The 14,294-nt window shown below is 59.1% G+C and overlaps 1 protein-coding gene across 1 annotated transcript in view; it reads left to right on the top strand.

Annotated features, from left to right (window-relative positions):
- Positions 1-236: 236 nt before the first annotated feature.
- The window catches only part of ADGRA2 (adhesion G protein-coupled receptor A2), a 35,134-nt gene continuing 21,076 nt past the window's right edge, over positions 237-14,294 (top strand). The window contains exons 1-2 of the mRNA XM_081221135.1: positions 237-921; positions 13,216-13,287. Of these exons, the coding sequence (XP_081077261.1) occupies positions 659-921; positions 13,216-13,287 (335 nt within the window). The 5' untranslated portion in view covers positions 237-658. The remainder of the gene's footprint in view (positions 922-13,215; positions 13,288-14,294) is intronic.

Here is a 14,294-nt window from a genome sequence, read left to right as displayed (position 1 = left end):
GCGGCTGGCTTTGAGGTCTGAGGTGGGTTATGGAGGAAGATTCCTGGGTGGGGGGAGAGAGGCGCGAGGGAGAAGTCTAGGTTCAGGGCGGGTGCAGGGGACACGCGGGGCCTCCAGCTGGCTGGCCCGCTCTTACTCCGAGGAGGGCAGCGGCCTGGCTGCGCATCGGGAGGCGCTAGGGCCTCGCGGACGGACGAGCTGGAGAGGGGAGGGCGCCCTCTCGGGAGGGCGGGCGGGGGCTGGCGGCGGCGGGAGCGGCGCCGAGCCGAGTTGCCTCCATCCATGGCACGGAGCGGCGGCGGCGGCAGGAGCCCGGCTCGATCCGCTAGGTCACAGCCCCGCGCAGAGCGAGCAGACGACGAGGAGCGGCCCGGCCTCAACCGGCCCGGGAGCCCCACGCAGACAGTCGGGCCGCGCCGCCGGGGGCCGCCCGCGCTGCGCTGACAGCCGCGCCCGCGTCCTCCCCGCCGGGGCGCTCGCCGGACATGCCCCCGGGGCGCGGCGGCGGGGACCCCGGGGCTTGCCTCCGCCCAGGGCCCCCCGCTCCGCCCTCGAGCGCCCCGGGCCCCCGCTGAGCACGCCTCTCGCACGCCCGGATCCCTCCGGCCGGCGCGCAGAGGGGCCCCAGCGCTGTCGGTCCCCGCGGGGCGATGGGCTGATGGGCGCCGCGGGACGCAGGATGCGGTGGGCGCCCGCGCGCCTGCTGCTGCCGCTGCTGCAGTGGCTGCTGCTCTCGGCCCCCGAGATCCGCGGCGCGCCCGGCTGCCCGGTCCCTATCCGCAGCTGCAAGTGCTCGGGGGAGCGGCCCAAGGGGCTAAGCGGCGGCGCCCCCAGCCCGGCGCGCAGGAGGGTGGTGTGCGGCGGCGGGGACCTCCCGGAGCCTCCCGAGCCCGGCCTCCTGCCTAACAGCACCGTTACCCTGTAAGTATCCTACTTGGCCGGCCCGGCTCGAGCCCCGACGAGGGGACGAAAGGAGCCCAGACGGGAGGGGTGGGAAATGGGGGACAGAGTCGACGTGCCACTTCAGAGACTCTAGGACAGGCCTGAGTCCAGAAGCCGAAAAGGGAGGCTTGAAGAGAAGTAAGGGAAAGATTAGGGCTCCAGGGGTGTGGAGGGAGGAAGGAGCATTGGGGGGCGGGGGCGCCCCAAAGTGAGGCACCGCGGGCGCCCCCTCACCTGCACAGGTGACAGGGAATGCGCGCTGGCGGGACGCCCGCGCCCCTTGAGTTTCTAGCCAGGGCTGGTGGTGCGGACCTGCGGGTGGTGGGAAGTGGGGAAGGCTCAGAGAAGACCAACGCCCGCGGCCCAGTAGATGGCTGTGGTCGTTACCACCGCGGACGCGTCCCTGGCCGCACTGGAGGAGTCTCCCGGCTTCGTGCCGCCGGCCTGGCTCCTCCAGTTGGGGGCGCCCCATCAGGGCCGGGAGCCTGCCAGCCCCGCTTGCAGCCCGTCTCTCTAGCGCTGGCGGGAGGGTGGGCTCGAAAAAGCTTGTCCTTGGGGTGCAGGCACTTCTGGTGTGAATGAGACCCCGGCGTCCCGATTCCCACTAGGACCCCTCTCCCGCCGTGCGCATTTGTGAATTGAGCTCTGCTCTGGATCCTGCAACCCTCCCTCTTCCTCCCCTCCTCGGATATAAAGACGAACTTTGGCTGTTTCTCGATTGATTTCTTCGCAAAAAGAGTGCGGAGAAAGAAACCCGGCTGAGGGGAAGGAGGCTGCCTCCCAGCCTCCTTCCGTCATACCCTTTCCCTCCTCAAGCCCGGGGCTTATTAAGCCCTCACTTTGCTGGCAACCAGCGCGGCCCGTTGCGCCCGCAACCCGACCCCAAGCCTCCTCGATGGGGGTCCGAAGTCCCCGCAACTGCAGGAGAATTAGCGACCCCTCCCCACCGCAGAGATTTCCTGCGCAGACCACGTGCTTGGAGCTCCACGCACGCCGTGGACTGGAGGGTCGGGCCCTGGCGGCGGCCCCTTCCTCTCCTGTCCTGGATCCAGCCTCCAAGCCGCTTCCCCTTCCCTGTCCTCCTGACCCCAGCGGCGACCGTTTCCCCACGGCCCCTTGCCCAGAGTTGGAGCTGGCTCACAGTCTATCCGATTGTGTCCAGAACAATACAGTAACGCCTCTGGTTGGGTGAGTTCAGAGGCTGCCCGCTTCCTGACAGGACACGACTGGTCAGCCTCTGACGTTGTCCGCCTGGCCTGCACTTTCCCCAGCTGGGGTGGGTGTGTGCATGTGTGCATTAGGGGGGTGGAAGCCGTGTCTCTGCTCTCTCCCACGTCCCAGCAGCTCAGGGATACAGCCATGGCCTGGGAAGGCAGCTGTGGCAGCTGATTCAGGTCCCTCTGAGTGTCCGCTGGGGTTGAAGTGTCCAGACAGGCCTGGGCATTCCCCAGCCCACTCAGTTCTGGAGGAGAAAAATGCCTGCTGTGTGGGATGGCTGGGCTGGTGTCTGTGTGAGTCCCCGCTGGGCCACCGTCATTCAGTTCGGAGAGGAGCGTGTGTGCCCTGGATCCTGCAGCCGAGCTCACACTCCTGTGCTGGGATTAGGGAATCCTAACATACAGACGGCAGAAAGAAGGGGGGAAACATTAAAAGGTGGTTTTGCAGTACATTTTAGAATGATTTGGTAACTAATGCTTTCCAGCCACAGCTAATTCCCTTCGACGCCACTCCAGGGAGAGAGCGGGGCCAACTCTTGGCGAGAATATATCAGGACAGGGTGGCAGCCAGCAGGACTGCTAGCTAGCTCACCTTCCCATCCCAAACCATCCCCAGAGGAAGGGCCCTTCTTTTGTCCCAGGCCACTGACCTACCTGGCTTAAGATACCTTCCAAAAGAACAGCCCCCCCACCCCGAGCCTGGCTGGACATCTCCGCAGGAAAACAGACAGGGCAGGTCGGGCCGGAGCAACCCCCCGAGAGCCCGCTGGCCCATCAGCCGGGGGTGTGACTAGAAGCAGCCACAGACATATGCCTTAGGCACCCCCCACAGGCTCCACCTAATCCCCATCCTGACTGCAATCCCTCCCCCAAGCTGGCTTCTGAAGGAAAAAGAGCGCACGATCTTCTTCAGCAGAAGCTTGGCAGGGATTCTCTTCTAGGGGCTCCGTCCCCCCAGCAAACCCACCCCTACCCAGCAAGCATCTCGAGGGAAGAAGGAAAAGACGGGCTGGGAAGGGGCTTCTGCCGCTCCAGCACGGCAGCAAAGAGAGGCTATGAGCACAAAAACCTTCACACTCTCCCAAACTCCGCCTCCTTCCTCGTTTATTTATTTTTTTCCCCAAATGTCCCCTTTCCCCTTTCTGCCCATCACCTGGTGCAAACAACAGGACTTGGGCCAATAGTCTTTGCGTTATTGCTTTCCCCTCCCTCCGCCTCCCCTGTTTTCCTCCAGAATGGACCACCATCTCCCAGTCCCCTCCACACACCGCCCTGCCCACGTGGGTCCTGGGGGAGTTGGGGGAGAGTCAGGCCTTTGCTTTGGGAAGCCCGGCTGACTGTTCAGGCAGAGAAAGTGCTAGATAAGGTGCCTGTCTGCAGAGAGCCTCCGCCGTCTCTGCTCAGGAAGCCTCCAAGCCGTGGAGGGCAATCCTGTGGACAGCCCTGTGCACCTCACGGAAAACCCTTCCACCTCCACTCGGTTATCTCGGTTTCTGCCCTCTGGTTTTGTAGACTGCAGGCCCCCTCTCCCCACGCTTGGCTTTTTTTTTTTTTTTTCCTCTAATGGATTTTCGTTCGCAGTTTTCCAGGAAAGCTGAACTCTTGGCTTCCTTCCTGATCCGCCTGCCCCACCCCAGCCCCCATTCTCGAGGCCCAGTGCACAGGGCAGCTGTGGGCACGTCCTGTCCAGAGCAGGAGCCTTTATGGGCCTTCCCTGAGGGGCAGGGTCTCAGGGGCAGCGGGGTGGAGGTGGCTTAGCACAGGGAGAACCCGGGTGGAGGAGGGAGACGCAGACCACTGTCAACCGCCCCAGCCCCCCCACCCGCCCTGGCAGCAGGTGATGGGCCTGCCCTCTGGTTCTGGGCTCTGGGAGTTCGAGTGAGGGGATACTAAGGAATTCCAGGAAAGGGCTGATAATGGATAACTCTAGAAGGAAACCTCCTATGAGGACCTCCCAGGACATCTGAGCAGGCCCTCGGAGGATACCAGGCAGTGTCATAAATTCCTGGGCCCCTGGGCCGAAAGGGGCCTTAGGGACGCCCCTAAATCAGCGTCTGACAGCTGAGCAAACTGAGGCCAGATGGGGAGAGGGCCACGTCTTGCCAAGAGTCCCACAGCTTAGCTGACGCCAGCGTCAGGATTAGCTGGCTGGGTTCGTTTAGTTTTCCTCTCAGGTGAGAGACTCACTGTTCACCTAGCTGGACTTGGGACCCAATGGACACAAAGCCTGCTTTAAAAAAAACCCGGTTCCTTCCCAGCAGGACCCAGGCCCTTTTGACCTGGGAACATTCCAAGGCTGGGTGGGGAGAGGGGCAGGCATGGGACTGTCCCTCCGTCCAGATTCTCCCAGGGCCCGCAAACCCTCATCCCCTCAGCCTCCCATCTGGGGGAGCTGCCCACCACATAGGCTGCCCCCATAGGGGAGAAGGAGCAGTTTCCACACAGATGTGCCTAGCGGAGGCCGGGGCCCTTTGCTGGGAGTTTGGTGGTCTTTGGGAGCCCCGGGGGAGGGGAGGGGGAAGGGGGGAGAGGGAGGGGAGGGGAAGGGAGGGGAGGGGAAGGGAGGCCCCTTCCCAGCCCCACCCCCCGTGCTTGGCCCAGCAGTTCTTGAGCACAGACGTCCCTCTGGACCTCCAGCTCTGGACTGGGCCCACCCCTCAGTGCCCCTCATCCCAGCCCCCAGGGTCTGCTTAGGGGGAGTTTGGGGCAAAGTGTGCCGACCGCCTGCACAGAGCGCGAGCCGAGGGAGATGGTGGCTGGAGGGGCGGGCCGCGCGGCCTCCCCACCCCCTTCCCTTCCACCCTCTTTCCCCATATGGTTCTCATAAGGTCTGGGCTCAGAGACAGCAGCCAGAGGAAGTGGCCGTGTACAGAGAGCTTTTGTGCGGAGCGGAGGGGGAGGGGGAGGGAGCGCGGAGAAAGAGGGAAAGGAGGGAAGAGGCTGGAGACTCCAACGCACTCGCCCTTACGCTCCCCACGGTGCCGGGGGAGGGGCGGGGGGGGTCTCAGCTGCAGCGCCCCCATGTGGGCTCCCGGACCCCCGCTGGTCTGAAGGGAGGGACTCAGAAGGAATAGCCCCGACTGCCTACTGGAGGAGCTGGAGGCCACCAGCCCAGGTTCCAGGATTGATCAGCCCCTTCCTGGAGGTGTTAGGAGCCCCGCCCTGAGAGCTGCCCCTTGTGCAGGACCTCGGGACCCAGGGGCCCAGCTCAGGAGAGCACCAGGCAGAGAGCGGAGCCCTCCGTGCTTCACCGGTTGAGTCCTTCTTGCACCAGACAGACTGGACCTATAATTCAGGCCCCCCGTGGGACCAGGACCCAGAATGGGTTATTTGGCCTGAATTTTTCAGAACCCGTGCAAGAACCCAGCCACTCCTGACCCCTAAGGAAGTCCCTTCCTGCCACCTACTATGGATCACCCCTCTGGGTTAGGGTTGGGAGGGGTGCAATCCCTAGTCCTGGTGAGTCTGCGAATTTCCCCCAAAGGCACCGGGCAAACCGGTGTAATTTGAACCTCACCGTAAATTGACCCTTAAATTTGGGGTCATGTTTTTAAAGGGAGCGAGTGTTCCTAAGTTTATGTCACATGGGAGTCATTGGGATAAGAACTCTTTCCTGAAGGAGCAAGAGTTCCAGCCACCTCTGAGTTGATCTCTGTCCTTGCATTCAGTGAGCTCCCCTCGCCAAAGCCCAGAGAGGGGAGGTGAGTTCCCTGTGCCACGCAGCCTGGACCAGGACCCCTCACTCCCCCATCACCCTGAGGTAGAGCCTTCGCCCCCGTGGGACCAGACAGAGAAGAGGGGAGGGGAGAGGAGGGAAATGGCCCTGGGCTGAGGAACCAGAAGGAAAATCCGGTTAAGGGCTAGGAAGGGGCTGTTCAGAGGGGCTGTTTATTTTCATTCCCCCAGCCCAGCCGCTCCGTTCTATTTAGAGCTCAGACACTGACAGGACAAAGCTGCCTCCTCGCCTTCCTCCCTCCTCCGGGGGCCCCCATCCTTCCCAAACTCCAGAACATTCCTTTGCTTTTAGAACTGGGTGATGGGGGTGGGAGAGCAGAGACACTGTGGAGTGTAGCTAACACGGCAGCCTCCCAGGACCCAGCTTTCCCAGCCCTGGGAGTGGGGAGAGGCGGGCTGGGGGAGCCGGGCTGGGGGACCAAAGGGTGTGTAAAATGGATGGGACCAGGTGAAGGGCAGGGGACCAATCTGTCACGGAGGAGCAGGGAACCGGCCGCAGAGAGCGGCCCAGGAGGGAGTTCCAGCCTGAGCTTGAGGGGCCAGACATCTCCCAGCTGGAAAGCAAAGGGGAGGTCGAAGCTCCCTCCTCCCTGTCCTCTCCCGGCCCCCCCTCCCCCAGGGCGCTTTGCCTGCTGGGAACTGTGTGTTGGAGCAGAAACTCTAGACTTCAGGAGACTCGGCATCCAGGATGGGAAAAGCCATCAAACGTATGGAGTGGGAATCTTCGGTCCAGACCCTTCTTTTACCGAGAAGAAAACCCCCAGGGAGGGGCTGACTTGCTCAAGGTCACACAACTCCTAGCCAGACCCTAGGGCTCCCGCTCTGGGTCAGCCCGGTCCCACACTGACCAATCAGAGCCGTCCTCCCTGGGGACGGGGCAGGGACGTAACCAATCCGCTTCCCCCACGTGGATAGTGAGCCGGGGAAAGGGGCGCCACCCGCAACGATACATGTGTACTTAGGGGACCACTAAGTACAAAATCACTTCACAGAGGATTTGGTGGGAAGTGGAGGCAGGAACAAATGCCTCCCGACTTGGGAAAAGCGTGGTTCCTGGACCAACCCCACCTTCCCTGGAGCGCTGCCCCTCCAGACAGCCACCCACCCACCCATTCCACCAGTGCCTGCTGTGAGGTGAGAGAGCTGGCCTTGGCCTCTCAGGGGCCTTGCAGTCTCACCATGGAGACTGAATACAGGCTCACAAAGCAGGACAGGAGCAGGGCCTCCAAGCTCCCAAGGAAAACCTCTGGGCTGGAAGGATTAAAGGACTAATTTATACTTAGGTATAAAAGACTGATGACAGACAGATCCTTTCAGGTTTATTTGTATGCTTAAAGAAACCTACTCTCTTCACCTAAAAGCTTGGATCCCCCGTGGTGAGATTTTAGGCTGTGGGTGCAGGAAGTGCTTAAGGTGGATTGGGAGTGATTTCCCAGCTTCCTCAACCCCCGGGGACACACGCACGCAAACGGTCCACCCAGGGTGACACATCTCCCTTCACCTTCCACGAGTGGGAGATGGTAAACACCAGGTCTCATTTGTGTTTGTAGTACTGATGTGTTCCACAAAGCCGAGCACACAGTAGGTGTTCACGTATGATTGAAGACCAAATGAATGGATGGGTGAACAATTAAAGCAGAATCAATTCCAGTGCTGGGGGCCCCCAAATCCCCATCAAACCACACTGACCACCCACCATGAACACCAGTAGGTTAGTCCTTCCCATCCCCGCCCCAATTTCTTGGTTTCTGCCTAGTGACCACCAAGATGCCGTGACCTTGCAGAGAGGGTAGAGGAAAGGACCGAAGGAAGGCCCATATGCAGGAGCCGTTGCAAAATAGTTTTCCCTCCTGACATTGACCTCAGGCCTTGCCTGGACAGCCCGTCTTCAAGGCTGAGGTCAGAGGCTGTCTCAGGACATGGTTCTCTAAAGTCTGGGGAAAAGATGTCCCACATGGGTGCTCTCCTAACCAGAGGGAGGCTGACGGACAGGCTTCCAGCCAGGGGAGGGATGGCAGGAGGTGTGGGAGTGCTGTGTGTCCTCTCCAGCATTTATGTCCCCTGCAGTCAGGCTCGGTACACATGAAGGGCAACCTTTAGCCTGAGGTGTGTGTCAGAGCAGGGCCTGTGGACCGGAGGTAGTCTCCTGTGTGGAGATCCCACTGTCTTATCAGTCAGGCTAAACTGCATGCACAACCTTTATGAAGCAGAACAGTTATTGCTAATTGGCGTAACATGACATCTGGTAGTTCTATAGCTAAGCCTTCATTAATTTATGTTTGTAGCATTTATATATATATATATATATTTTTTTTTTTTTTTTTGCGGTACGCGGGCCTCTCACTGCTGTGGCCTCTCCCGTCGCGGAGCACAGGCTCCGGACGCGCAGGCTCAGCGGCCATGGCTCACGGGTCCAGCCGCTCCGCGGCATGTGGGATCCTCCCGGACTGGGGCACGAACCCGTGTCCCCTGCATCGGCAGGCGGACTCCCAACCACTGCGCCACCAGGGAAGCCCTGTAGCATTTATATTTCAGTGGTGATTTTGTTTTTCTTTTTTTAGGTTTCAGATACCCTTGTGGGCCTTGGAAATGCTCCAAGGCCCTGGGTACTGTGCCTGTGGGCAGGGCTGGGAGTATAGTCTCACCTTGATGGTGCAGCTGGTAATGGGCCTGAGGCCCTTTTGGTGTTAGCAAGCAGACCACCCTCCTCCCCCCATCTGATGGTCTCCCGAAGACACTGCCAAGGTGCCAGCAGCAGGTGCTGGAGACGGCCCCTCACAGCCCAGAGGGCCTTGGCAGTGGCCTAAATTCCAGGCTCAGAATTCCTGGAGAGCACGGGGCCATAGTGTCCAGGCCTGTGGTCCTTGCATCTCTGTGCTGGGGTGGGCTGGGGTGTCGGTGAGGGGCTGACATGTATGACTCTCCCTGGACATGTGAGAACCCTTTTGTTCGGGCAGGTGCTGGCCCCGTGCCCAACGGGGCGGTGCCCACGTGACCCCTATAGGGTCATCTTTGATGTCGGACTGGGATCTGGCGAGCGTTTGCGGCTGCCCGGAGGCCACAGGGCCTCTGCAGACGCCAGCCACTCGCTCCTGTGGCCTCCAGCCTCATTAGTGGTCACTCTGCTTGCTGCTCTTCCCTAAAATAGGACCCGAGCCGGGAGAGAGTTCTGGAATGGACTCAGTGTGCCCCCTCTCCTTGGCCAGATTTCAGATTCTGGGGTAGAGAACAGGGGCCCCCAGGGACTGGCGCCCCTCCCTGTGAAAATGTGATGTTGGGTGGTAGACACGGGAGGGAGGGAGGGAGAAGCCGAGGGTGCTGGGTTGGGTGGGCCTGGGGTCTGAGGGATGGGAGGCATGGCTGGGAAGCAAACCCACCTGGCAGGCGCCCTGTGCTGGTGCTGGGGGGGAGGCCGGTGGGGTTGAGGCTCTCTGGGCGGGGTTGGGAGGCGATTAGGAGGGGGCAGAGACTGGCGTTGTGTCTGCGACTCTGGACAGAAGCATGGGGCTGCCCTGCCTGTTTTCCTCCCATGAGAGCCTAGCGTGGCGGGAACATTTTTCTTCCTATTGGATGAGGCCGTGTGTTTGTGTGTGTGTGTGTGTTTCACCTACCCCATTAGCAGCCCCGTAACTGCCAGCTTCCTACCTGCCCCAAACACTCCGCCAAATCCCTGCCCTCGCCTCCAGAGGACTGAACCTACCAGCATAATTGAGGCCATTCTCCCCCTAATCTAGGTCTGAAGTAAAATTTCCTCAGCCCGATCTAGATTGTTAAGCCCAAAAGATCCAGTTCTGGGTATCTGGGGACTAAACCATACCGATAGCTGCTGAAGTCTGTCCAAGAACTGGAGACGCGGCAAGACGGGGCCCATTGCAGGAGAAGGATGCAGCACTGTTTTCCTGGTGCCCCCGCTTTAGTGAGTGGCTTAGAGGGTGGGCGATCAGGAATGTGTTCTCACAGTGAGAAAAAAATCTCATTTCAAGACTCTCCAGGATGGAGTTTACACTGGGCTGGCCGAGCCTGCAGCGTGGGCAGCAGCCGACCCCAACGTCACCCTGCTCTACCCTCTCTTCTGCAGCCCAACAGAGGCTGCCTCAGAGAACGCGGGCCTTGGGGTGGCAGCCAGGAGATGAGCTGCTCTGGACCAGAGGCTTGTCCTCGCCTGCCTTGGGGGCTGGTCCCCATCCTTTGCTCTGTTCCCAGGCCACACACACACACACACACACACACACACACACACACGCACGCACACCCAACCCCAGGCCACCTGAGTATCTCCCCAGCAGCCCAGACTTCCTCCTGGGGAGGTGCTGGCTACAAGGAGACTAAATCAGGGATAAGACTTAAAGCCACCAGCCTCATGTGGCCCTGAGTACTTGTGATGTGGCTGGTCTGAGTTAAGTAAATTGTGCTGGAAGAGGAGAATCCACACCAGATTCTGAGACTTAGTACCAAAAAAGGGAAAATATCTCATTAATAATTTTTGTTATTTATATAATTTATAATATATGTATATTTGTAATATATATTTATTATGTGTTGAAATGATAACATTTTGGGTGCATTGGGGTAAAGTATATTATTAAGATTAATTTAATTTTTAACTTTTAAACAATGTGGGTGCTAGAATATTCTAAATTACGTATGCAGCTGGCATTGTACTTCTGTTGGCCAGTTCTGGGTTAAATTTGGGGTATGTGAAAGGTGTTCAAGGGTTAAAGGACAAAGAGTCTGGAGAATGTGGGGTACCTATACCCCCAACACTACCACTAGACTTGTCCGGATAGGGTTCTCCAATTAGGATCCCAGGTTTTAATATCGGGGATTTGGGAGTTGGAGAATTTAATTTTCTCTTTTCAATTCAATGATCTTTGAGCAAAAAATTTTTTGCCCATAATTTTTTAAAATTTCTATTTATTTTATGTATTTATTTTTGGCTGCGTTGGGTCTTCATTGCTGCGCACAGGCTTTCTCTAGTTGTGGTGAACGGGAGCTACTCTTCATTGCAGTGCATGGGCTTCTCATTGCGGTGGCTTCTCTTGTTGCGGAGCACGGGCTCTAGGCGCGTGGGCTTCAGTAGTTGTGGCGCATGGGGTCAGTAGTTGTGGCTCGCGGGCTCTGGAGCGCAGGCTCAGTAGTTGTGGTGCATGGGCTTAGTTGCTCCGCGGCATGTGGGATCTTCCCAGACCAGGGCTCAAACCCAAGTCCCCTGTATTGGCAGGCGGATTCTTAAGCACTGTGCCACCAGGGAAGCCCCTTTGCCTATAATTTTGAGATAATTTTTTACTAGAAGGTATTTTCATAGTGTAAGATTTTCATTTCTAAAGTCAGTGTTTCTCAAACTGGGATCCTCAGACATATTTGCAGGAAATAAGATACTTTTCCCCTCCCTTTAACAGGTCCATACTCCACTCAAGTTTGGGAACGTTCTCAGGCTTCTCCCTTCGTGCACGGGGCTGTGATTACCTGGCTCCCCCTGTTCCTGTAACCTTCCATACCCCCTACCTCTCCCCTGTGCCCCCCCATCAGCATCCCCATCCATCTCCCTCCCAAGACCCAGGGAGGGGCAGTCCCTGGGAGAGACCCTTGGGGTTTGGGGAGGCTGAAACAGATGCCCTTTCTCACCCCTCTTCCTGACATTTCAGGACCCCTCCCGACATTACTAAGGATACTGAGGGGTCCTCTCGCCTTCTCCAACATTTAATGCAACCTCTGAACCTCAGGCTCTGAGGGTGTATGAGGGAATGAGCAGCAGATGAGGTGGGACGGGCTTCGATTTAAAACTCACACCATCAAGAGCCTGTCCCCACCCAGGGGGCCATCGCAGCCCCACCAGGGCCTGAATGAGACTATTCGAGGCCCTAAGAACTGACAAGATTATTTATAATTGGCCACCACGGGTAACGTGAAATAAAACTATCCTAACCCATAAAATGAGAATAAAGGGGTTTGAGAAAGTTCTAATTATTCATATGTTGACTACTGTGACGTGCTTGTTGAAATATCAAGACAATGTGTGTGTGCGTGCGCGTGTGCGCGTGTGCGTGCGTGCGTGCGTGTGTGTAGCACCTTGCTGGGAAATGTCACCATTGGAAGGACAGTGAGGGGGGGACCCGAAGGGGAGGAGAGCCCTCTCTGGAGCGGGGAGAAGGGAGGAAGGAGGTGAGGCGTCCACGTCTTCCCATTGACCCACAAAGCCCCCTTCCACCCTTGCCTCCGTCCCGGCCATGGTCTGTTTTCCATGTGCCCTTGAACGTGGTGTAGCACGGACGTCTGGGGTCCTCTCACTGCCGGTCTGGTTTGTGCACCCACCCACTCCCATTAAGCTTTGGGGCAGAGCCCTGACAGCCCCTCCCGGGCCCTGCCCCCGCCCCCAGCCCTCTCCCTTGCTATCCAGCCCAGAGGCTGCTCACTGGAGGCGAGGCCCGAGGCCTGCACCTCTGGCCTTCCCAGGTCCGTTCTCCACCATTCAGAGCAAGATGGGAAAACCGTTGCCTCAGCGCAGGGCAGGCAAGAGCTGGAGCTGAGAGGCTCATTAAAGCTTTTTAATGAGCAATTAACTCAAGGGATGAGCCCTCTGGCTGGCCTGGCACTCTCTCCTCCCAGCGGGGAGCCTGACAGAGAAAGGCTGAGTGGGTGGGCAGAGTGGGTTGGGTCAGGAGCTTGGGGCCCCTTTCTGCGTCCACAAATACAAACGAGTAAATAAACAAGACTCCGAGTGGGCAGAGGCTGAGGCCTGGGCTCCCCCCGGGGGCCGAGGACTCCATCCGTTTCCGGTCAAGGCTATAGACAGGCTTGGGGACGCATGGGCACTCCGTCCCTCTGAGTTGGGGGCCTTTGAGGGGAGGGAGGGGTCCCCTTCTGGTGAGGTCCTCAGCTCCTGGAGTGATGGAGACCCCGAGGAAGGGCAGGTCTCCCACCTGCCTGCCTTCCTCTTCTACCTGCCAGACCATTCTCCCCAGCACTGTCCTCAGATTACTGGGCCAATGGCTTGAGCAAGACAGAGCTGTGGAGGGCAGAAAGGGGGGTGCCATGGGCTCGGCCCTGTGGTTCCAAGGCGAAAACGGGTCATCACAACTTCACACCTGCTCAGCTCACCTGCATACAGAGCCTAAGTCAGATCCAGGCTGTGGGGAGGCCCAGGGCAGGTGACGCGTCCGACCTGGCATTCCGTGGGCTGACCAGTCTGCCCGAACCGTTCGCGGGCCCCTCCCCGTGGTCTCCCGGAGCCCAGGGTGGGGCTGCTCCTCGCCCAGCTTCAGGGGGCGCCGCTTACACCGAAGGCAACACTCTCCCCTCTGTGTTCTCCCCTTTCCTCCAGACTCTTGAGCAACAACAAGATCACTGGGCTCCGGAACGGCTCCTTCCTGGGACTGCCCCTGCTGGAGAAACTGTAAGTGCTTGGGCAGGCTGGGGTGGAGGTCACGGGCAAGAGGTCGGGCCAAGGAGGGCGAGGAATCCTGGCTGCTGAGGGGCCCGGGACCTGCTGGCCGAGCAGGGCCCACAATCGGACTCGACCACCAAGTGGAGGGCAGAGGGGCTGGTCCGGGAGAGAGAGACCAGTTCCCTCACCAGCCACAGCACAGAGAAGTGGGGCGCTGGTCCAGGCAGGGATGGGGCTGTGGGAAGCTCATTAACACTCTTTAATGAGCAATTAGCTATGAGGGCTGAGCCCCTTAACTGTCCAGAAGCTGCCTCCCCGTCCCAGCTGGGGGCCCAGCCTAAAGGGCAGAGGGAGCGTTTAGTGCGACTGAGGCCTCTTTGCTCCTTCCCTAATAAACACAGTCGACAAACAAAGCTCCAAGGGGCCAGAGCCCTGGGCTGAGGGTGGGGACAGTGGGTCACATCCACTTCTCCCCCTCCCTCCATCCCCACTGCCCTGGATTACAGCTGCATCAGCAGCAGCATCCTCGGCTGCCCTGTGGACGGACGGCAAGGGCCCTGCTAGCCCGAGAGAAGCTCCTTCCCAGAATTGGGGACCTGCCTCGGTCACGGGCAAGTCCGTGCCAAAGGAGGGGTTGACTCAACCCCTCTCTCGATTCCCCGTTCAGCTGGCAACTCCCGACCCACAGCCTGTACAACAGCTTTGGGTCCTGTCTCCTCCACGGCACCCCTGGGCCTCCGGTCCGTCCTGGAGCCGGACCCTTGCCATCCCCCCGACGTCCCAGCCCCTGTCTCCTAGTTCTGCTCCCACCCGCTGGGCGTTCCCAAGGCCTCCAACAGGGTCCTGCCCCCTCTAGTACCATTTTGCCTGAAAGGCTTGAATCAGAGCAATGGGGGACTCGAACGAATAAGGCAGACGCCTGCTCTCAAACAGCCAAAGGGATCACAGTGTAGTGAGACCACAGACCTTGCCATATATATAGGAAGGAAGTAGGTCGGGGTTTCTGTAAAGTCCAA

The sequence above is a fragment of the Mesoplodon bidens genome (genome assembly GCF_964165515.1).
Source record: "Mesoplodon bidens genome assembly, chromosome: 20".
Lineage (NCBI taxonomy): Eukaryota > Metazoa > Chordata > Mammalia > Artiodactyla > Ziphiidae > Mesoplodon > Mesoplodon bidens.
The sequence above is the reverse complement of the archived record's forward strand: the minus strand, read 5'-3'. Positions and strand labels throughout refer to the sequence as shown.